We start from the raw sequence: 23,597 nt of genomic DNA on the forward strand, positions 1-23,597 counted from the left end.
TGTAACTCTTCTTTTATCTGCATTATCTCACAAGCAGTGCATTCTGTTCATTCAGAGGTGTGTGACCCAAATATTAATCAAATGCAATAATTTTTAAATAGGGCTAATTTTTATAGTGACAAAATATGTCAAGTTCAGACAAAGTAAGTTTCTTCCTATGTTCCTGTGGATTCTTAATGAATGGATGCTTACACAAAAATCTGACTGCAAATATATGGTAGTACAGTGAGCCCACCTCTATGAATAAATGTACCTGCTACTATTGACTTAAGCCGTGTAGTCTGAGAAAATGTAAGCCCAATGTGTCTGACATTAGTTGATCAACCCAAGTGTTGGAAGGGAGACAGCAGTTAGGGTTAGGGTTAGGATTAGATAACACCCCATAAGTTTGGTATAAATCAGACATCATGTCCAATATTCCTAACTGCTACGCAGTGACTCTGTTGGAAATTATACCCAATTGCCAAATCAGCTGTTATCATTCACCATGACTCACAGCCAAACATTGGTCATTTTGACAATACTTTGAATAGCAGCCGGTGCCCAAGTAAATACCTCACCACAATCAGCAGTCAGGGGGACAGTCAGGTATTCCAGTAACTTATGCTGAAAAGTACTTGTGTGTTCATTTTTGTATTTATTTGTCCTTGTCTTCACACCCACTTTGTTTCAATGGGTGCATGATGCCTACATGATGGACAGGTGATTCAATGTTTTTCTAATAGGCAGGTGCAAACTACCGTTTTCTCAAAACAGAGTTCCATTCGTTGCTCACATGAAGCAGAGAACGCCAGTTCAGAGAAGGTTTACTTTACAAGGCACATGTATGTGCTCAGGTATTAGCCTACAGTCTTTTTGTATTGGACCAGGTCGAGCAATCAGGAGTCTTTGAACACTGAGAGATAGTAAGAACTGCTGATGCTGGAGTCAGAGATAAAACAGTGTAGAGCTGGATGAACACAGCAGGTCAGGCAGCATCAGAGGAGCAGGAAAGCTGACGTTTCGGGTCGGGACCCTTCTTCAGAAAATGAAGAAGGGTCCCGAGCCGAAACGTCAACTTTCCTCCTCCTCTTTGAACAGTGATACGTTTCAACAGTGTCTTGCACCAGGTCTTCATTTCAATGTGGTCCTGAAATTCACTTGTTCCTGCAAGATGTTGCCATGGGCTCAGCAACTAACTTGGTGCTGAGTTCAGTCAGTGGCTGCTCGACAGAAAGCTAAACCCCATATCCAGTTGCAATGTGCGTTTCAAGCGCGGACTCCCTCCGCTACTGCCAGTGGGTCAAATCAAGCGAGAGCTTTGAATTTGACACAAGAGTCTGCGTTAGTTACAGGCTGAAAGGGCAAAATCGTACTATTCTGACCAGCTTCCCCAGCACGTCAGTACTGAGATACACAATTCACATTTAACATGCAACGATTGTTTTAAAAATGATTCATTTTAAATTAAGCTTAATTTCCATCATATTGGTCGGGGGGCACAGTCTTCCGCGTGCGGTTTATTTTCAAAATTGTTAATTTTTGAAAAGAAAACACCATAAACCTCTAAACCATTATTTTGCATTTCCTTAGATCAAGCTGGTTGCTGTAGGGTAGATATTCGAGATGATGAACATAATAGCAGCAACAATCACATCCCCTTGAAACTCAAGTTACATCGACTTTTTTTTGAAGAGAAACCTTTTGCATGCTTGTAAAGACGAGGCATGTCCATGTTCCCCGAATATAGAGGGGCCAAAATGTGACTGAATAATTTAATAAGCGAGTAACATTTACACACACACACCTCCCCAGCCACTCACCGCTTGGACAAGATCAGCAGCCAGAGAGCCTAGGACCACAAGCAGGATCCTGAAAGAAAAAGCAGTTCTTTTTTAAAAAAAGAAGCACCATTCTGCGCCAGCAGTTGCTAAGACCAGACAAGAAGGGTCTGATATCACAGTCACAAGTGCGGTCGCGTTTTCTGCTGCAATGTCTGTTATAAGAATCTTCAGTAACAATCCGACACTAAATTCACTCTAAGGCTGAAAGAGAGTTCCTCACTCACCAATCGGTCATCTTGGCGGGTTTGTTCTGCTACAAATCAGCGGTACTCTGGGCAATTTCACAATTGGCTTCAGGTCTCTTCCTCTGTGTCATTGAAAGACCACTGGAAGATCAGCGCCTTCGGGAGAGAGGGGGGTGGGAGGGAGGGAGAGAGTGAGTGAGAAGATTGAAATGCAAACAACAGGGAAACAATCGGTGCGTTAAAGAATAAACACTACCCTCGTGTTTTTATTCTTAGGAACGGAGGAGATGCAGGCGGCTTTGAGAACTGAACTGTGGGTGATCCCTGTTCCCTCTCCTTCAATCTGATCCATAAAAGCCGAGGATAGGTGCGAGGGGCAAGGGGTGGAGTTTTCAGAGCTCTTGGTCATAAAAGCCCCACTCCAATTAACCCCCTCCCGATCAATAATATTACAAGCTTCCCAGAAAAAGTAACACAGGCAAATGCATTTATAGCAGGATCAGAATCACGCCACCAGGCTGACTAAGTGATTTAAATGAAGCGATGTGACAATATACATGAAACACGATACTCACTCTCTGCTCCTTTTTAACATTTAGCATCGACGTGCTTGTTTGCCCCTTAATTCACCGGAGTGTACAGTGATGTCTCTCAATCCCTTTCGCAAGCGCGGTTTGCATTCATAACCGCTAAAGTAAAATAGTTCCTCAAAGAAAGTTTGCTAACTTTTCCACTCCTCTTTCTCGTTTTTTTTAAGGGAAAAAAGGAATGAAAAGTTGAGCCGAAACAATAGGAGGGGTCAGGGAGGGTGGGGCGTGGCGGTAATTCCCATTGGAGGTGCTTATGTTTATTGCTGTCGGCTCCCCCCACCAATTCTGAACGTAGCAGGTTAAAGCCATTCTCTTTTTTTCCCCCTTTGCGAAGTGGTACATTTTGTATAGGAAGTAGTTCTGTCGGATTGTGGCGATTAGAGGGAGAGCGAGGAGACTGTGCCTAGGCTGTAGATAGAGGGGTGAGAGTGATACTGTAACTGACTATTGCGCTCTCCCTCTCTCTGTCTCTCTCTCTCTGTCTTTCTCATTCACACTTCCTTACACACACACAGGCTATAGCAGCACATTCTCAGTCAATCTCTCCCTCTTCCCCTCCTCCCTCCAGCTCTCTCTTTACGGAATATTATTCCTTCTCTCTCTATTTCCGAATAGAACATGTGTGGATGTGCAATTTCAAACAGTTGATCATAGAGGAGAGCCTGGGAAAAAAATGAGGCTTGAATATTCCTCCATCGACCAACTTAGTGCTCGGATATTTTTGCTGCTATCGGCGCTAACAGTTTTGGTGCAGAACTCCGAGGCAGCGGTGAGTATTACATTTTAATGTGTTCTTTCAGGTTTGTTTTTCCCCTTTGGGGTTTTTCTTCCAATAATCATTACGTTGAGACACTAAGCAGCCGAGAGCGGCGGCCAGAAAAAAAGTTGTTTTCATTTAAACATAACTGCAGCTGCAGATTTGTAGTCGCTATTTTTGTTACGGGCTGCTGGAGATGTGTTAAGGGTCGCTGTCTTTGAGTGCAAGACCGGTGTGATTAGGACTGTGGCAGTGAGCTGTCCTTTCGGAAAGAGACATGCACCTCGCCTCTGGCATTCTCTGAAGAACGTTAATATTGCTGTCTTACTTGTGGCAACTTGTAACATTGGCTGGGAACTGAGTACCTGCATTATCAGCCGGCCCAGCTCTCGGTGAGAAGTCGGTATTTTGTCTACGCCTGCACCCCCCCCCCCCCATTTAAAAATAAAAGCCTGTGTACACTTTCATCTAAAGTTAGAATCGATGCACAAACTTCTCAGGAAAGTGTTTTGGGGAAAGAGAAAGATCTGTTAGGTGCTAAGGGACAATTAACCTCTGCATTTCACGATTGCTATTTCCATTGCTTTGCCCCCAAAAAATGCTTTACTCAAAGGTACGATTGACAAAAGATTCCTCTTTCTCGTCTCCACACCCATCACTCTGCTCGGTGTGCTGGCTGCCCGTGCGGGCTCTCTACGGAGCGATACATCCAGTAATAGCACAAGCAACTTACATTTGTATAACGCCTTTGATGTAGTTAAAAAGGAGCCAGGACGCTTGTCAGTAGTGCTAGCAAACACAAACTGACACTGAACAGCCGAGGGAGATGGCCTCAGCTTGACCTAAGCGGTGCATTTTAAGGAGCATCTTAAAAGTGGAGGGCGAACTGGAGAAGTAGAAAGGTTTACTGAGCTCTTGACAGCTGAAGGCATGGCCATCAGCGATGGTGCAGTTAAAACTGAGGGTGCTCAGGCGTCCAGAACTTGTAGAGCACAGAGATCTCAGGAGAGTCATATTGCTGGAAGAGATTGCAGAGATGAGGGAGGTGAATCCCTGGAGGGATTTGAAAATAACAGTGAGACTTTATAAAATTCATGCATTGTTCAGCAGTGTACCAAGGTGACAGGTGACTGGGACTAGGTGTGAATCAGCATTGATAGCTAAATTTTGGATTGCTTCAAGTCTCGTAAGGAAAGAATATAGGAGACCAGTTAGTAGTGCATTGGAATAGTCAGATCCAGACTAACAAATGCAAAGCTTTCAGGAGCAGATGACCTGAGGCAGAGGTGGCATCAAATAGTATTAAACACCTAGAAATAGGCATTACACAGTATTGCTGATATGTGCTCAGAAACTCATCATAGTGTCAGATAAGGCAGCATGATTGAAAATAATTACTCAGCAATTTCCAGGGGGTAGCGATTAATTAAGTCAGTGACAGAAAAAAGAGATAATGCCTTTAGTTTTTCAATAAATGAAGGAAATTTAGGGTTATTCAGAACTGGATATCTGACAAACAATCCTGACAATGTGAATGGGCCATGTGCAAACATACAGTACTAAGACATAGAGGAGAGGGAGAGTTAGTTGCTGTAAAGTACTTTTGAAAATTGACTATATCACCATTTTCACTGACTTTTCTTCCATTTGCAGTGTTTTAGATCGTATAGCATTCCCCCAAAACTCAATATTGCATTTTGTGAAAATGCAGTCAACAGTAATGAACGGTGATTAGAATTCTCTTCAACAGCAGGAAGTTTTGCCGATGTATCTAAAGTATAAAATATCCTTTCAAGCCCATCGACTCCCACAGCTACCTAGAATACTCCTCCTCCCACCCACCTTCCTGCAAAAATGCTATCCCCTATTCCCAATTCCTTCGCCTCCGCCGCATCTGCTCCCAGGATGAGGCATTCCACTCCCGTACATCTCAGTTGTCCTCGTTTTTCAAGGACCGTAACTTCCCCTCCTCGGTGGTCGAGAACGCCCTCAACCGTGTCTCCCACATCTCCCGCACCTCATCCCTCACACCCCGTCCACGCAATAAGAACCAAAAAAGAATCCCCCTCGTCCTCACGTACCACCCCACCAACCTCCGGATCCAACGCATCATCCTCCGACACTTCCGCCATCTGCAATCCGACCCCACCACCAAAGACATCTTTCCCTCCCCACCTTTATCTGCTTTCCGGAGGGACAACTCTCTCCGTGACTCCCTTGTCCGCTCCACACTCCCCTCCAGCTCCACCACACCCGGCACTTTTCCCTGCAACCGCAGGAAATGCTACACCTGCCCCCATACCTCCTCCCTCACCCCCATCCCAGGCCCCAAGAAGACTTTCCACATCAAGCAGATGTTCACCTGCACATCTGCCAATGTGGTATACTGCATCCGCTGTACCCGGTGTGGCTTCCTCTACATCGGGGAAACCAAGCGGAGACTCGGGGACCGCTTTGCAGAACACCTACGCTCGGTTCGCAATAAACAACTGCACCTCCCAGTCGCGAACCATTTCAACTCCCCCTCCCATTCCTCAGACGACATGTCCATCCTGGGCCTCCTGCAGTGCCACAACGATGCCACCCGAAGGTTGCAGGAACAGCAACTCATATTCCGCTTGGGAACCCTGCAGCCCAATGGTATCAATGTGGATTTCACAAGTTTCAAAATCTCCCCTCCCCCTACCGCATCCCAAAACCAGTCCAGCTCGTCCCTGCCTCCCTAACCTGTTCTTCCTCCCACCTATCCCCTCCTCCCACCTCAAGCCGCACCTCCATCTCCTACCGACCAACCTCATCCCGCCCCCTTGACCTGTCCGTACTCCCTGGACTGACCTATCCCCTTCCTAACTCCCTACCTACACTCACCTTTCCTGGCTCCATCCCCGCCTCTTCGACCTGTTTGTTTCCTCTCCACCTATCCTCTCCTCTATCCCTCTTCTATCCGCCTCCCACTCTCTCCCTATTTATTTCAAAACCCCCTTCCCCTCCCCCTTTTCTGATGTAGGGTCTAGGCCCGAAACGTCAGCCTCTCTGCTCCTATGATGCTGCTTGGCCTGCTGTGTTCATCCAGCCCTGCACCTTGTTGTCTCGGATTCTCCAGCATCTGCAGTTCCTACTATTCCAGACATCAACCAGTTTGCCAACGTTTGGTGCTAAGCAACGAGACGTTTTTGCAAATTAGTTGGAAATTGGAGTACTTTTTAAACTGATAGTATAAAATGAAACAAATTAACATAGTGAGTTCCAAGTGTAAAGATTTGGAGCAGTAAATGTATAAGTTGCTATTAATGGGGCTTTTGTAGTGCAGTGATACTGTCCTTACCTTCAAAGCCAGTAAGTCCTAGGTTCAAGTCCCACCTGTTCCAGAGGTGTCCCATAACCTGTCTGAGTAGGTTTTTTTTTAAATCTGTACATTGCTACTAAGCTTCTTAGGGAGGAAAAGTTGGGTGCAGTGAAAATACTGTCAATGCAATATGGTAAATCCAGTGCTTTTGCAGAAGTGCAGCAGTTTTTCTGCTTTCCTGTAAACACAGGTGACATTAAATAGTTACGCATTTCAAATCTTTGTTTGAGAATGGACTGGAACTCAATATTATGTTCCCACCATCCGAGATAGTGAATATTCAGAGTGAAGAATACTGGCATCTACATTGCTTATCTAAATGTGCTTGTTATTTGAATTCCTAACTCTTTAAGGTTATCTTTTAACTTCAGCCACAGGGTTACAATTGTTCAGAGATCAGTTGTGGGATCGTTTTGAAGTAGTTATGGTGGCAGTTTTGATTGTGGAGGAATTGGAGGGAAAGAAGAACTTAAGAAGAGAAGTCAGTCAGTTCTTCAATAGAAAGAAGTCATTAATGTTGGCATATGAAAAAAGCCACTGACTGTGGAGAGTCTGGTTGACCCAGTTGGGATACTGTTACCAGTACATTGTAAAAACAACCACTCTTAATCAATACACATTAAATTTGTCTAATGTTCATCTTCTGTAATGCTCTTAATTCATCAACTGAGATTGTTCTCACCATTAACAACAGGAGTAATGGACCTGTAGCCACTCATAACTTTGATTTAAGTGTTATTGAAGAACAGCCAAACTGTTTCTGTGCTTTTGTCATAATAAAACGCTTTAAGGCATTTTGTGGGAGCATAATCAGACAGAAGAAAATTGGCACAATGTCAGGTGACACTAGGGCATGTGACCGAATGGTTGATCAGATGGACATTAAACAGCATTTAAAGAGGAGAGAGACATGGAATGTCAACTGTTTTGGGATATCAGCTCAGTGGGTAACAGTGTCAGCCAAGAATCTGTGTTCAGTTCTCACTCCAATTCTTGAGCACAAAAAGTCCAACTGACACTCCGATGTGATACTGACGGCATGCTGCATCTCAAATGCGACATTAAATCAAGCATCCATCTGCTCTCTTGGATGGATGTGAAAGATCCCCTGTTCACCATTTTGAAGACGATTAGTGGAGTTTTCTCTCGTGCCCTGGCTTATGTTTATCTCTTTATGAACATCGCAAAAACATTATCTGACTATATTTCATAACACTCAGGAAAGGTGCATTCCAGTGAGAATGACCGACTTTAAGGGAAGCAAATACCATCCATGGCGAACAAATTAAGTTAAAGATAGTATCAAATTGAATGAAAAAGCATATGATTCCTCAAAGAGTTGTGACAGGTCAGAAGGTTAGACAGAATGTGAAAAAAAGCAAAGAATAACTAAAAAGAAAATAAAGAGGGAAAAATTAGGGATTGACAGAAAACTAACCAGAAATATAAAAAGATGAAAAATCACATCACACCAGGTTGTAGTCCAACAGGTTTATTTGAAATCAGACGTTTTCGGAGCATTGCCCCTTTGTCAGGTGAAGACTTCATATCATTTCATTTCAAGCTTTGCTTAGTCAAAGATTGTTTGATGATTTCAAGAACTCTATTAATTGGCTGTTTGAAACCTAAGTAATTTATGTAATTCCTCATTTCATCAATGTGCAATCCCAGTTATTGGACAGGTTTCTGCTGGCCATGCAGAGATACAGAGGTGAATGATCTTAATGATTCCAGGTATCAGGAATCATGATTTATGAAGGAAGGTTAGGTAAGTTTGGTTAGTTCCCTTTGGACAGGGGTGAGAAGGCTTTGACGGGACTGAATTAAAGCATTCAGGATGATGGAAAAAAATCGGCAAAGTCAATTCAAGAACATTATTCAAAATAGCTAAATGTTCAAAATTCAGATACCAAAGTTCAAACTTAAGATAATAATTAGGGAGTGCTGAGCAGAAGCAAGTTGAAATGCAAAGGCCGATGTAAACTTCCAGTGCAACTTGGCCAATGGTTGAGAACTCATAAATTGTCTGCCCTCAAAGTTGGCAATTGAGATGCATGTACAAATATGTCTCCACATGTGTGTGGGCAAAAATCTAAGAAAAACTAGGCAAAATCAAACAAGCAGAGAGTTGCATAGCAAAGGCCTAATCAAAGAGGACTTCCCTGGAAAAGCTTGTTGTGCTTAATTGCACGAGACAATAAAATTAGCAATGCTGTGACTCCAACTCACAACATGTTGCACATCGTCAGTTTACATCCCTTCATCATTTGCAACTGTGCCTTCTGGTCCCTTGGCCCTAAACTTTGGAATTCCATCCCTAAATCTGTTTATCCTCTCTCCTCCATTGTTCCTTAAAACATTCCTCTGTATCAAGCTTGAATCCATCTGACCTACTGTTTCCTTATTTTATTCAATTTATTGGTCAGTGCATGGAGTATAGGAGTTGGGAGGTCATGTTGCAGCTATACAGGACATTGGTTAGGCCACTTTTGTAATACAACGTTCAATCCTGGTCTCCTGCTATAGGAAGGATGTTGTGAAATTTGAAAAGAGTTCAGAAAAGATTTACAAGGATATTGCCAGGATTGGTGGGTTTAGGCAATATGGAGAAGCTGAATAGACTGGGACTATTTTCCCTGGCGTGTCGGAGGCTGAGGGGTGACCTTATAGAGGTTTATAAAATCACGAGGGGAATGGATAGGGTGAAGCCAAAGTCTTTTCCCTGAGTTAGTGGAATTCAAAACTAGAGGGCATAGGTTTAAGGTGAGAGGCGAAAGATTTAAAAGGGACCTAAGGAGTAACTTTTTCATGCAGAGGGTGGTGTGTGTCTGGAATGAGTTGCCAGAGGAAGTGGTAGAGGCTGGTACAATTACAACATTTAAAAGGCATCTGGAAGGGTTTAGAGGGATATGGGCCAAATGCTGGCAAATGGGATTAGATTTATATAGGATTCCTGGCCAGACGAGTTGGACCGAAGGGTCTGCTTCCATGCTGTACAGCTCTATGACTCTATGACTCGATGATTGTGAATGCACTTATGAAGATGAAACCAAAGTGTGCTGGAAATGCTTCGCAGGCCCAGCATCCTATATGGAGAGAGAAATAGAGTTGATGTTTTAGTAATGTGACTTTACATCAAAATTGTATGTATAAAACTTTTTTTAAGTGAGCTCAGAGGCAGGGAAAGGTTGGAGAAAATAAAAGCCAGTGTCTGGGACAGGGGTGGAGAGCTGGAGCGATGATATGAGAAAAGAGATGATGATGTAAGGCAAAAAAGAAATAAAAGATTGGCCCAAAAGAATTGTAAATAGGAAGAACAGAATCCTCACTAACAGCTGCATAAACAGCAAAGGGGAATTTATAATCTGTAATTATTGCACCCAACATTCAGTGCCAAAAAGGCTGTAAAGTGACCTGTCAAAGATGAGCTCCTCAGGCTTTTACTTCGAGCTTAAAAAGAGCAATACCAGATGTGTGAGGACCAAGAAGTCAAAGTGGGAATGAGACGGAAAATTTAAAATGACAGATGATTGGAAACTTGGGTTACACCTACAGACTGCAGGAAGCATTCACATTGTCTGCATTTGGCCTTCCGTTAGAGAGGAGATCACAACATAAACATGTGAATACAATGTACTAAATTGAAATAATTGCAAGTAAATCACAAGATGGAATTGAATTCAATTCAATTCAATGGCAACAAGGGTCTCACCTACAGGTTGGAGAAGCGGTGTGAGTCCCATGTTGCCTCCACTCGGGAGGGCTCAATGGAATTGAGTGCTTGTCAGGCACGTAATTGGCCAGCATCGGGTCTTCTCTAGGTCTCCGGGCCCTGGGCACATAAACCCTGCCCGCTGAGAGCTGCTGGCTTCTGATTGGCTGTGGTTCCAAAGCAGTGGTTACTGGTAGTAGAGCACTCAGGAAGAGGCCCAGAACAGCTAAAGAACAAAGCCATTGGTCAGTGAGCATAGAATAGGGATCACCAGAAGGGGAAAGCTGGCTGGGATAGTATAGTGCGGAGAAAGGACAGTGTGGCTTTCAGCAAGCATCCTACCCTCTTCCTAATTTCATGTTCCTAGTTCAAGCAATGAGTGTATTTGAAGAGTGACACCTTCCAACCCACCTTATGCTTATTGATTACTTCACATGGCTAGCCCCCTGATTGGTTACCCCAGTCAGTGGATGAGGTGCTAAACTGGGCAATCGTTTGCTACTTAAGGGCTTCAATTAGCAACTGGACAAAAAGGCCATCCTTGAGACTCCCTGCCCCAAACTTAAATCAGCTGGAGGCAGGTATCCACTGTGCACCCCCCCAGCCCGCCTTCCCACCTTCTCAATCAAATTGTCCATCTCTGCTTCCAAACTCACCACTTTGAGGGGCATTACGTTATGCCCATAATTTTACCCAGAAGACAGATTAGGAGCATTGGACAGTGAGAGGCAGGATGTAAGAGTTCAGTTGTAATATATCCTGACCTTGCATGGATGGTGTGTTGGAAAGTGAGGGACTGTTGGAGAACAGACCAGGGTATCAAGGAGGGAAGCGCCTCCAGAAAGAGCAGGAGTGTAGGACATCTGATCTGCCCCTTTCTAACATGGTGCTGTGTCGGGCAACAGAATTTTCTCCCAAGTAACAGATGTGGGTACGAAAATGCAATTTTAGCCACATGCATTAATTTTTATGGCACATGATATGCTTAAGGTCATCATGCAATACTGGTAAAAATACTTTACAAGTGTTTATATTCTTAACAAGCATCTCCCAACATTAAGTAACATAGAAATGGTATAAATTATTCATACTGCATGTACTAATCAGGAAGCAATTACTCAAATCTGGATTCCTAATTTGCCATATCTCAAGTGGTTAATATATTAGATGACAGTGACTTGGTGAGTAAATACACAGCAGATGTAATTTTTAGACCATTCAGACTAGAAGGTCAAAATAGTACATTGCTAATTGCAAGATTTTAGGAGAAATTCGAAATGAAAAACTAGCAACTAAAGTTTGTAATCCCAACCATGATATAGGTAACTTCTGGAAAAGAAATAATTGAATTAATGTGTCAGAAAAGGGAATGAGGATGTTTAAAATGTTAATCCATCACTAGTGGAAATAAAAACATTTGATACTAGTTATTTTTAGGAGCCAAGCACTTAAACTTGTTTTCATTACATTGATCTTGGCTCTAGTAAACAGGAACTTTTTGTTTTAGATTCAGGTTTTTAGTCTGGTTTGAAGGTTTTTCTGAGAAGGATGAAAGTTCATACGTAGGCACATGAAACTTGTAGTCTGAACTTACACTCATAATTAAAGATAAATTGTTGAAATTCATGAAATCTTCAAAGGAAAAGCAGAGATGCTCCTTTTCCATCTGTATGATCATGCAGAGAACCATAAGGGTCATGCTCTGATTCAATGCAACTAAGCCCTTATCTTGTTTATTTAATGATAATGGTGGTGTACATGTCTGGTTTCTTTTCTTGATCAGATCTTATGGTGCGTCATTCCCCTTGCTGATCATCTGACAATCTTACTAGCATGAGTATCAATGCCATAGCTTTCTTAATGGGATGCCGCGCATGTATAAGAATTGACTATATCAAAAGAAATGTTTGCAGTATTTAAGATTAAAAGCTCCTTTCATCTCATTCTTCCTCAACTTTGAGATGAAAAGGTAAGACCCTCTTTACCTAAACATTTTGGTGTTCCTGCTTACATGGAATGTAGCTCCATTAAATACATGGATACTAAGGAAATAACTATTTGAGTTTTGCAGTGATCATCTACTGAGAATACGATGTCTTTTGAGGGAAGGGGAATTTTCCATCTTCTCTTCATAGGGTGATTTATACTTCATTCCATTTCCACAGACAGTAATATCCACAAATGTCTTTTCTAAGTAACCATTTTTAATTTAATTCAAGAACTGGGAATCATTGCTTAGGTCCTCATCTACTGCCAATCCCTGATTACCCTTGAGAAGTGAATGCAATTGGGCATTTTGTGGCCCATTCTGAAGGGTAGTTAAGAATCAACCCCAGTGCTATGGATCTGGATACACATATAGACCAAACTGGGTCAAAATGACAGATTCTCTTCGCTGAATGACATTAAGGAGTCAGATGGAATTTCTCTAACAATTTTGTGCTCATGTCACTGGAACATTAGTCCAGGCCTTTTGGATTATTAGTCTAATAATTTAAACATTCTAGTGCCACTCACACCCCTATGTGATCTCAGGCAATGAAATTTGGCAATCTTTTGAATCAAGCAGTGTCACAATTCAGCCATTGATCCTAATCCAAGCATGTATTAATGCCATGAGATTGATCTCAATCTGGTGCTCCTATTTCGTCCTGAGCTGAGCTTCTGACCCCATCTCCAACTTAACACCAACAGTACCTACTTGTACTTCCGTAATATTGAACATTTCCACTGTGCCTTGGCCCATCTGCTGTTGCTGAAACTCACTGTTCCAATACATAAAAAGCTAGCCTCCAATTCGCACGGTCCATAGACTTTTGTTCATTCACAATGTAGCTGTCTGGAGCCGAACTTGCACCTCCTATTCTTCTATCACTGCTCAGCTTTCTTTTGGCCCCAGGTCTGGCAATGCCTAGAATTCAGAAGTCTCATCAATGTGTTCAAATTCCTCCTGACCTCGCATCTCCCTGACTTTAGAACTTCTACCAGTTCTATACCCCTCCCAGAAAATCACATTCCTCCTATTTTGTACAGTCCCAATTTCCATCACTTTGCTGTTGACAGTTGTGCATTCATCTGCCAAGGCACTAAGCTATGAAATTTCCTCCCTAAATAGCTTTGGCTGTCAGCCTTCTTCTTGAAGATGTTGTCTGAAACCTCCCTCCTTGAACAAGCTTTTGGTTACTTATCCTAACATCTCTTTCATTCTTCAATGTTGACTAACAACATGCCATTGTAGTGTCTTCGTCCATTTTACTATTTTAAACATAAATATAAATGTATATATTACTTGCTATTATTGTAATGAAGGGGAATAGAAATGCTTGTGATATTTATCTGGATGTATCCTTTCTCAAATTATGGCTGCAACGTCCTTTTGAGATATATTGATCTGTGAGATTCTTAGCCTTATACATTTATATGCTGTGTAATATTATAGGATGTTCTAATCAACATTAGCCTTTTTTTGCATATGATCAGCTGTATCGATAAGATTTTACTCATGCATTATTGTTTGTACTGTGCTTGCTTGAGCAAAGTAAATTACTCAAGATTTCAAACTTTGAAACTCAAATTGTGCCACAAGAGAGCAAGTCAAACTGTAAAACATTAGGGGTTAAATAGAGGCAATTGACTCCAAGAGCAATTCAACATGATAATTTGAGTTTTACACATCTGCATCAGTGCAGCGTTAAAATGTGTTGTCTTAATAACTTGCTATGTATCAAAGAAACCCTGAATTGCCACTTTGAGATGTTGGTATCAAAGATATGCTGCTGATTGTACTACTTTGTGAAAAAACAGAAGGCAATAAAAATTTACCTTTCCTACATGGTGAATCCTTGATGAACTGCATTGTCCTGAGTTTAAGATGTTCAAATGTGATCCTAAGGCCAGGGCCATCTGATCTGTGATCACTCAATAGTAGCTTAAGGTGCCAAATGTGAACTATCTTTTCAAATGCTAATGTGTCTTAATTCGTTCAGCACAAACATATACTCCCAGAAAGTTGGAAGTAAATTAAGTGCAACTGCAAAGGCTTTCAGCTTTGATGACATTGCAGCCATAGCACTGAAAACTTGTACTCCAGAACAAGCTACATCTCCAGCTAAGCTGCTCCAGTACAGCTACAACATTAGCATTAACACAGCTGTGTGGAAAATTGCCCATGGATGTCCTGCCTATGAAATATAGGATAAATCCAACCCCTTCAAGTACCAATCTGTCAGTCTAGTCATGATCATCAACAAAGTGATGAAGTTATCTATATGCTACCAAGTGACATTTACTCAGCCATAACCTACTTGTTGATGCTCAGTTCAGGTTCCTCTGGAGCCAATCAGCTCCAGATCTCATTGTAGTCTTAGGCTAAACTTTGCCTAAAGATCTGAACTCACAAGATGAGGTGATTGTGACTGTCCTTGACATCAAGCCAATATTTGACTGATTGTGGCACCAAGGAGCCCTGGCAAAACTGAAATCAGTGGGAGTTCCCCACTGGATGGAGTCATACCTCGCACAAAGGAAGATGGTTATGTTTGTTGGAGATCAGTCATCTCAGTGCCAGGATATCACTGCAGGAGTTCTTCAGGGAAGAGGAACCCTAACCATCTTCAGCTGCTTCATCAATTACTTCCCATTTATCATAAGGTCAGAGGTGGTGAGGTTCTCTGATGATGACACAATGTTCAGCATCATTTATGACTCCTCGGGTACTGGCTCAGTCCATGTCCATATGCAGTTGGACCTGAACAATATCCAAAATTGGACTGATATGTGGCAAATAGCATTCATGGCACAACATTTCCATCTTTGACCATCTCCAATAAGACAGAATCTAACCATTTGCCATTATCACCGTTGGATCCTCATAATCATCAACTTAAGTGTTAACATTGATCAGAAACTAAACTGGACCAATCTTTTAAAGACTGTGGCTACAAAAGCAAGTCAGAGGCTGGAAAGTCTGCAGTGCGCAACTGAACTCCTGATGGCCCAAATGCCAGCCAACATTTACAAGGCTCAAGTCAGGAATTTGATGGAATACTTCCCACTTGCCTGAATGAGTGCAGATCCAACAAGACTTGAAAAAGCTTTACTCTCACCAGGATATCCCATCCATCACATTCAACATTCACTCCCTCCGGACAGTGTGGACCATCTACTAGATGCTCTGCAACAACTCACCAAGACTCTATCAACAGTGCCATCCATATCCACAACTTCTATCACCTGCAAGGACAAGGACAACAGATGGATGGGATTGCCACCACCTGCAAGTTCCTCTCTAAGCCAAACACCATACTGAGTTAGAGATAAATCGCAGTTCCTTCAGTGGTTTTGGGTCAAATTGCTGGAATTCCCTTTCTAACAGCATTGTGGGTGTACCTACCTTACTTGGACTGCAGCAATTCAAGAAAACAGCTCACCACCGCTATCTCAAATGTAATTAGCGATGGGCAATAAAGCCCACATCCAATAAATGAACAGACTTCTAAAAAAATTGGTAATATAACCCCCATATACCACAATTGTGCATTGGATGAATCAGATTATCTTTCCAATGTGAGTACACTGCCACTCGTGCATCCCATCACATATAAAAATGATCCTCCTTGCTCATGCAGCTTGTTCATGTGCAAATAAGTCTGCATGGAGACAGGCAAACATTCAACAGCAAATGAACACGTTATCTTCTGGGGATTAAATTCAAAAGCACAATGCTTTTTTTCGGCTTGTGATCCTGTTCATTTATCTCTTTCATGCAACGATGGCATTTGATAAGTTTGTCTGCATTGGTTTGTTGAATCATTTCAGAATCTCTGAGGGAATTCTAAAGTCAATTGTATCTTCATGGAACGGGGAGAAGACAAGGTGAAATGAAAATGTCTGAAATAGACCAAGTTCATGTTTGTCATACCTCTTGATTGACCCTTTGAGAACTTCAGTAATTCTTCCATTCCACAAGATTTATGGTCTTCATGTGCTTTGTGTGTTGTTAAGAAAACATGGAACATAGGACAGTACAGTAGAGGAACAGGCACTTTGGCCTACTATGTCTGTGCGAACCATGGTGCCATTCTAAAGTAATTTCATCTGCGTGCATGTGGTCCATATTCTACTACCCTTAGTTTAAAAAAACCTTCCTCATACATCTCTTTTAAACTTCTCCCCTCTCACCTTAAACCTATGCCCACAAGTTTTAATTTTTCCACTCTAGAAAAAAGACTCTGACTATCTATCCTATCCATGCCACTCTTAATTTTATATACTTTTAACAGGTCACCCCTCAGCCTGTGACGCTCTGGCAAAGTTCAAGTTTGTCCAAACTCTCCTTACAGCTAATACATCCTGGTAAATCTCTTTTGCACCCTCTCCAAAGCCTCCACATCCTTCCTATAGTGTGGCAACCAGAACTGCATACAATACTCCAAATGTGGCCTAACTAATGTTTTATACAGCTGCAGAAGATTGCTTTATTAAAGTTGGTTAGATATTGTAATTGAACTTGGTGCCATTGACCCAAGGGAAGAGCAAAAACACAGCCACAATTCAGCCATATATATTTAAATAAATAACTAAAGGTCAAATAAGCTTGTTGAAAACTCAGCTGACCCCAATATTTCCATGGCCATGCCACAATATGATTGGCATGGGTGAGCGTGCAACCAAACTTTAAAAATGTTTGTAAAATTGCAAGAAGTAGAGTGCTATGCTGGAAGAATGCCCATCTTGGGAGTTAGTACATCTCCCTTCCTCTTTGCTTGCACCGCAAAACCCACAATCGTGATGCCCCAACACTCTTACCCGAAGATGCTTCCTTCCCTGTCCAATACGTTCTTGTATATTTCACCCTCGAGGTCCATGGGCTGCACTTTATGGATCTGCTTACAGTTCTGGCAATGCCCACTACTGGGCACTGGCGCTGCTTCAGAAGGTCAAGACTTCCTCCAACTGAGGGGGTGTTTGTCCCACTCAGCCCTTATCAACATTGACCACAGCATTACATTGTGGAATAGTTTCCAAATGACTTTTTTTTGTGTGACCAATCAGTGCCCTCTAAATTGCAGCCCCTGGTCACTATACAGCAGCCACTTCTGGATGCTGATCCATGTTTATGTTGGCTAAGGATGCTGTTAGGCTCATTTACAACGTTCATGAATAATCCAATGGCGTGCCAACTTTCAAATGGAGAATTGCTATTGTATTCTGGAAGGATGTGGAAGCCTGCATCAACAATGCCACATAATTAGACAAGGAGGAGTAAAACACCTGACTACCTTACTCTGATCCATCACTCATTTCTATTCAATTTAGTGGGAGTGTCGCTATGCATGGGGTGAGCTTATTCTTATCAGGATTGCTGTGAAACAAAATTGCTCCTTATCTGTGACCAGTATCATTCATCCAAATTTTTTAAAAGTTGTAGGTTTTTGAGGGTAATGCCTTTCAAATTGAACTGCCAAAACAAGTGGTCTAGACTGTACTCAAATAGAAGATACACATCTCAATAAATATTCTGACATTCTTTACCTGCTGCAGCACCTTGGTCCTTAAGAAGACTTTAATAAAAAGACATTGCCCTCTGCTGAAATAACTGCACAGTGGCCAAGCCCCGTCACCAAATCATCCTTTACTTATTAGTGCTCAGTACACAGGCTGTGGCCAGGCAGCTCAGAGTCGGTCCTCTGAACTGAGGAGATTCTAACTCTCCTGGTTATTTATTTTTTAAATTAAGAAATATTTTATCAAATACAAAATGCAAGTTTCGTCATCAACTTCATTTGTATAATTACCAGGAAAGCCTGAATGGGAAAAAAAAACTATTAACTTAAAACTCAGAATTTACTGCAGCTTTTAAGAGTTAATTGCATTTGGATTGACACTGATAAGTTGTGGAAATGAGCTACTGGAGCTCAGGCTCTCTCTTTCGTACTCACCAAGTAGCAATGTTTAATATAAACAATAGTTTAGCACTATCAGTCCTATTAATAAACTAATGATCATTGTGACAACCTGGAATGAAAAGGTCTCAACAAAATGGTAAATGAAATAATTGAAATATGAAGCTAAGAGGCAATTAGCATCAGGTCAGGCAACAAAAGAATGAATGCTTTCTGGAGATCAATGAAATGAAATGACCAGCTATGAGTAGAATATGAATGGCAGAATATGTTTACATTTGCAAGTTACAGTAGAATGAATTAAGAAGATATAACTCTCCTGGTTATATTGGTCAGCCAAAGCTTTCCTGATTGGCCCAGGTTAACAACCCCAATCAAGAGTTTCGTCATCAACGAGATCCAGCTGGCTCCAATCACTACATCCCATTCCCCTAAGTCCGGAGATGTAGGCCTGTCCTTTCTCTTGCAGCTTTTCTTGTGAGGCTTTTGCCCCATGTCTAGTTCCTCGGACTTGAACTCTAACATGGGTGGGGTGCACTGGACCGTATCCCATCTCTTGCATCCGGAGCATCTCGGGAGACTTTCCTCCTCTTCTTCCAGTGGTAATGGTATCAAGGCTGTATCCATCTTGGACTCTGAGGTTTCTTTGACACTAGATGGAGGAGGAGAACCTACGGTTTCTGACAGGCCTTCTGGTTGTTCTGAGAGGCCAGGTATGTTTTCCTCCTTCCCTGTTTGCAAGGTAACAGCTTTCAGGTGATCCATGTGTTTGTTCAGGACTGTACCACCTACCTGAACTTTGTAAGTCACGGGACCTGAGCTCACATCAACCTCATCTCATACTCATACGGGGCTATTTCCATGATTCAGGCACCACACTTTGTCCCTTGAATTAAAATGTCTCTCTCGCTTAGAGGCGGCATGTGGCCAGCATTGGCGTTCCTGCTGCCATTTCACCCTCCCCACCAGGTCTGGGATATCAGGTTTAACCTGGTGCAGAGTCTTCTCCCCAGCGGCAACTCTGCTGGAGCTATCCCTATTGTTGCGTGTGGGGTGGTCCTATACTCGAACAGGAACCGGACAGTTTGGTATCAATTTACGCTGTAGGCTGCTTCCTTAAGCCTGCCTTCAACATTTGGACTGCTCCTTCTGCTAGTCCATTGGACGATGGATGGTCTGGAACTGTCCTTATGTGCCAAATGCCATTTGACTTTAGGAAATATTCACATTCCCTGCTGGTAAAAGACGTTCCATTGTCTGTGACCAATACTTCCGGGAGACAGTGTTTCGTGAACAACGCTCGCAGCTTCTCAATAATCATCCCAGAATGAACTTTCTACATGTCCAATCACTTTGAATTGGCACCCACAATGACCAGGAACACTGAGCCCATGAAAGGACCGGCATTGTCGATGTGTAACTGAGTCCAGGGTTTACCCGGCCATTTCCACAAATGTGGGGTTGCCAATGGTGGCAATTTCTGTCCTTCCTGGCACTCTGGGCACTGCCACAACAACACAGCTATGTTGGCATCCAGAACCTGGCCATCAGACGTAGCTTCTTGCTAGCATCTTCATCTCAGAAATCCCTGGATGACACTGGTGGAGTTCAGCCAGTATCTGGCGGCGACCTTTACTCGGGACAATCACCCTTGCTCCCCACAGTAATATGCCGCCCTCGATGGTGAATCTTTCTCAACCAATTCTGCCGGCTTGGGCCTGAGCCTCTTACCACCATCAGTGGTAATTCTTGTTGTAGGAGATTGGAACTGAAGTCGTACCCTTAATCTGCAACGGCTCCTCGGTGTATGTTCTCGTCTGGCTGAGACCTCGCGCAAACCTAAGGATTGGAGTCCTGAGTGAATCTTGTTAAAGGCAGATTCTGCAACCACACATACAGCTGTGCGAGTATCGACCTCCTTGGGAACTGGGTGACCGTTTAACCGAACATTAATTTTAATCGGTTCCAATTTGGATATCACTAAGCAATTTAATTGTTCCAACCCAAATATAGGGCGAATTTCCAGGGTGTGCACTCTCCTGGGTACCGGCCTGCGAGTTTTCTCACTCAGGTCAGGCCTTGTAGGACTCCTTTGCTGTCTCGAGGACACACACCAGGAACAACGACAATGGCTTGCTGGCCCAGATCCTGAAGAACTTTTTGGCCACTTGGCCGAGGCTCGGCTTTGTTGTGGCGTTCTACTGTGGGCTGGCCTACGGTCCCTCTGCTCAGGATAACCCCTGCGTGAGGCTCTGCAATTGCCTTCACTCAAGTGGTGCTCCCAAGCTCAGTTGGACGGGTGAGGGAGTTCACTTCCACTGGGATGGCCCTGTAGTTCCTGTGCTCCACTTGCCACATTTTCTAATGACAAAGCCATTTTTGGAGCCTGTTTGAAGTCCAGTTGGGCTCCAGCTAGTCAGCACTTCCGCATGGATACATCATTAATCCCACATACCAAACGGTCACTCAGCATCTCACTCAGGGTTAACCCAAAATCACATGCCTCTGACAGTCATCTCAACCTTGTCAAAAATCCCGATATGGATTTCCCCAGTCCTCAAACAGCTGAATAAAACTCATAGCATCTCAGAAATAGAGGAGGTTTGGGGTCATAATATTCCTTTACTAACTCCATCAACTCTTGGAAGATTTTAGTGTCTGGTGCCTCTGAGAAAGTTAAGTCCCTAACAAGCAAAAATGCTGCAGGTCCACAAGCAGTCAAAAAGATTATCCATTGCTTTTCAACTGCCACAATGTCATTTGCCTGGAAAAAATATCGCATTTCTTTTCACATACTGGGCCCAATCTTCAACAGCAGGATCAAACAAGTCAAGCCTCCCAAATGAAGGCATGATGTCAGAAATGTTTAGTACACCAAGGTGACTGTTGCAAATGAATTTTCTTCAGGCACGTACTGTTTTCTCCCGTTGCCACCAAAATAACTGCCCAGAGGCCGGTATCCCTCCACCAAGTCAGTTTTTTTTTACTGGTGCACAGTACACAGGCTATGGCCAGCCAGCTCAGGGTCAGTCCCCTGAACTGAGGAGATTCTAACTCTCCTGGATATTTTTTTTCTGTTTCCACAACCAGGAAAAACACCCATGGGGCCAGAGAACCTGCAACAAGCAAAGCTCGAAATGAGCAATGCTGACATCAAAAATGTGAAGTGGAGGGTAGGGATCAAATCAAAATAGAGTTGGAGGGGCACATAAAGCACTCCACCACCCCCTTGGCGCCCACCTCTCCCTAAAGGCATCGAGAGTGTCGGTTGACATCACATGCTCCCTCTCCCCAATCTCAAACATAACGGTCTCCTGGTTATATCAGTCAGCCAGGGCTTTCCAGATTGGCCCAGGTCAACCCCAATCATGGATCTCAAAGTCAACAGGATCCACCTCGTCCAAACCTGTCCACCTCAACTACATGAGTTGCATTTAAAGGAGGATGGAGGTAAGCCATTGATTTGGTAAGTGAAGTTACAGAAGGTCTTTCCGAAGGTGCTTAATAGAAGATCTTGATCTGACAGAAGATCTTTTGAAGGGTATGGCCTGACGTATAAGCTCCGGTTGATTGTGAGTGACAGTGTATCTCCAAATGGGGTAAACCATGATTTTGTGGATGAGTTACAACTTGCAGAATGTGAAAACATGTAAAGGCTACTTGATGTCTATGCTATAAAGTGAAGTAGACAGAAAATAGGAAATGAAGCACAATTTAAAGAAGAGTATTCATGGTAGATCCCTTTCCTTCCCTTGTCATCAGATATCGGTCACTCCTTGAGAATGGTGAGAAACCTTTGCTGGAAAACTTGTGCCATCAATGCGAAATATTCCAAAACCAGATTTCTGAGATTGCTAGATTTGAGTAATAGGTGTGGATAAATAAATTTATGAACCACAATCCATTCATAACTATCTACCTATTAACAGCTACAATGTTTATTTTCTGATATGCGTAATGAAAATACTGGACATTACAAATGTGAAATATAGATCATTTACAATGACAATTGTGCCATGATTGAAGATTAAAATGTAGACAAGAGTTTTCAGTTGGAATTATTTTAATGTTGGCATAAACCCACTAATTCTAAATGTGTTAACCCTGCTGGGAAATCTAGCCACTTTGTATATTACATCTATCAAAGATATTCAGTTGAAAAGGTGCACAATTGTTGATTCTAATTCATACCTTAAGCTCCAAAAAGTCAAGAACTCCATGTAACCTAATTATAAAATATAAAGTAATTAAGTGTTTCTGTAAGAATAAGATTTGAATTGACACTTTCTTGGCTCCACATAGTCAAAAGAGAAACCACATTGTCACAAAAACAGTTAGGTTGACTTTAAAATTCAGGTTCTAGAATTAACGTGAGGCTTCTAATTTACTTTGCCACAAAATTCTCCAAGAACTAGCAATTTTCTGATAGTTAGATCATCACGGCAGATATTATTTGGGTTTGATTCACCTTGGTTGCTCCAAGTAGCCACATCTGCTGAAATGTTAGCATTTTTGCTTTCTCCTGTCTATTTTAGAACCATTTTATCCAAGAAGGATTCATTACATTGAACAGATCTTAGAGAAAAAATACTTGTATCACTTTAGCTAAATTTGCTGGATCCTCTATACAAATGAATTTGTAAAAATAAATATGTCAGTGCGTTACTATATGAAGGACATTTTTGCAAAGATCGGTCTCTATTATCAACACCATCTCCTCAGGTACATTCATACAAATACACAAACATGTGAATTAGGAGCAGGAGTAAACCATTATGCCCCTCTAGCCAATGATACCATTAAATAAGATTATGACTGAGCTGACTGTGGCCTCAAATCCACTTTCCTTCTCACCAAATCTCCTTGATTCTTTTGTTAGTGAAGAATCTATTTACCTGTGGGTTAAAAACATTTGATGACCCTGCCTCCACTGCTCTCTGGTGAAGAGAATTCCAGTTACTTCTTGCCTTCTGGCAGAAAAAGCTTTTCTTCCTTTCCATCTCAAATGAAAGACCCCATGTTTTTAAACTGTTCTATGTTCTAGTCTCTCACCACAAGGGGAGTACAAAGATTTGCATGTGGCCATGCTAAATTAACAATGGTGTCCAGGGATGTACAGGCTAGATGGATTAGCCATGGGAAATGCAGGGTTACAAGGAAAGGATAGGGGATGGGCCTGGGTGGAGTGCTGTTCAGAGGGTCAATGTGGACTCGATGGGCTGAATGACCTGCTTCGATTATGTAAGGATTCTATGATCCTATGATTCTATGACATTCTTT

General features: G+C 42.4%; 2 protein-coding genes across 10 annotated transcripts in view; one reads left to right on the plus strand and one right to left on the minus strand.

The window, feature by feature from the left end:
• col4a6 (collagen, type IV, alpha 6) overlaps positions 1 to 2,780 on the minus strand; it is a 380,416-nt gene extending 377,636 nt beyond the window's left edge. For 3 of the 4 annotated variants that reach the window (XM_048605112.1, XM_048605109.1, XM_048605111.1), the window contains exons 1-3: positions 2,584 to 2,780; positions 2,048 to 2,164; positions 1,803 to 1,851 (exon numbers count right to left, since the gene is read on the minus strand). In XM_048605112.1, coding sequence (XP_048461069.1) covers positions 1,803 to 1,851; positions 2,048 to 2,058 — 60 coding nt within the window. In that variant the 5' untranslated portion in view covers positions 2,059 to 2,164; positions 2,584 to 2,780. Of the gene's footprint in view, positions 1 to 1,802; positions 1,852 to 2,047; positions 2,165 to 2,264; positions 2,357 to 2,583 lie in introns of those variants that run through there. The other variant, XM_048605110.1, reaches the window with a different exon arrangement.
• A 122-nt stretch (positions 2,781 to 2,902) lies between these two features.
• The window catches only part of col4a5 (collagen, type IV, alpha 5 (Alport syndrome)), a 232,843-nt gene continuing 212,148 nt past the window's right edge, over positions 2,903 to 23,597 (plus strand). For 4 of the 6 annotated variants that reach the window (XM_048605092.1, XM_048605096.1, XM_048605094.1 and 1 more), the window contains exon 1: positions 2,910 to 3,367. In XM_048605092.1, coding sequence (XP_048461049.1) covers positions 3,272 to 3,367 — 96 coding nt within the window. In that variant the 5' untranslated portion in view covers positions 2,910 to 3,271. Of the gene's footprint in view, positions 3,368 to 23,597 lie in introns of all 6 variants that reach the window. The other 2 variants (XM_048605093.1, XM_048605095.1) reach the window with 2 other exon arrangements.

The sequence above is a fragment of the Rhincodon typus genome, chromosome 14 (genome assembly GCF_021869965.1).
Source record: "Rhincodon typus isolate 14 chromosome 14, sRhiTyp1.1, whole genome shotgun sequence".
Classification (NCBI taxonomy): Eukaryota; Metazoa; Chordata; class Chondrichthyes; order Orectolobiformes; family Rhincodontidae; genus Rhincodon; species Rhincodon typus.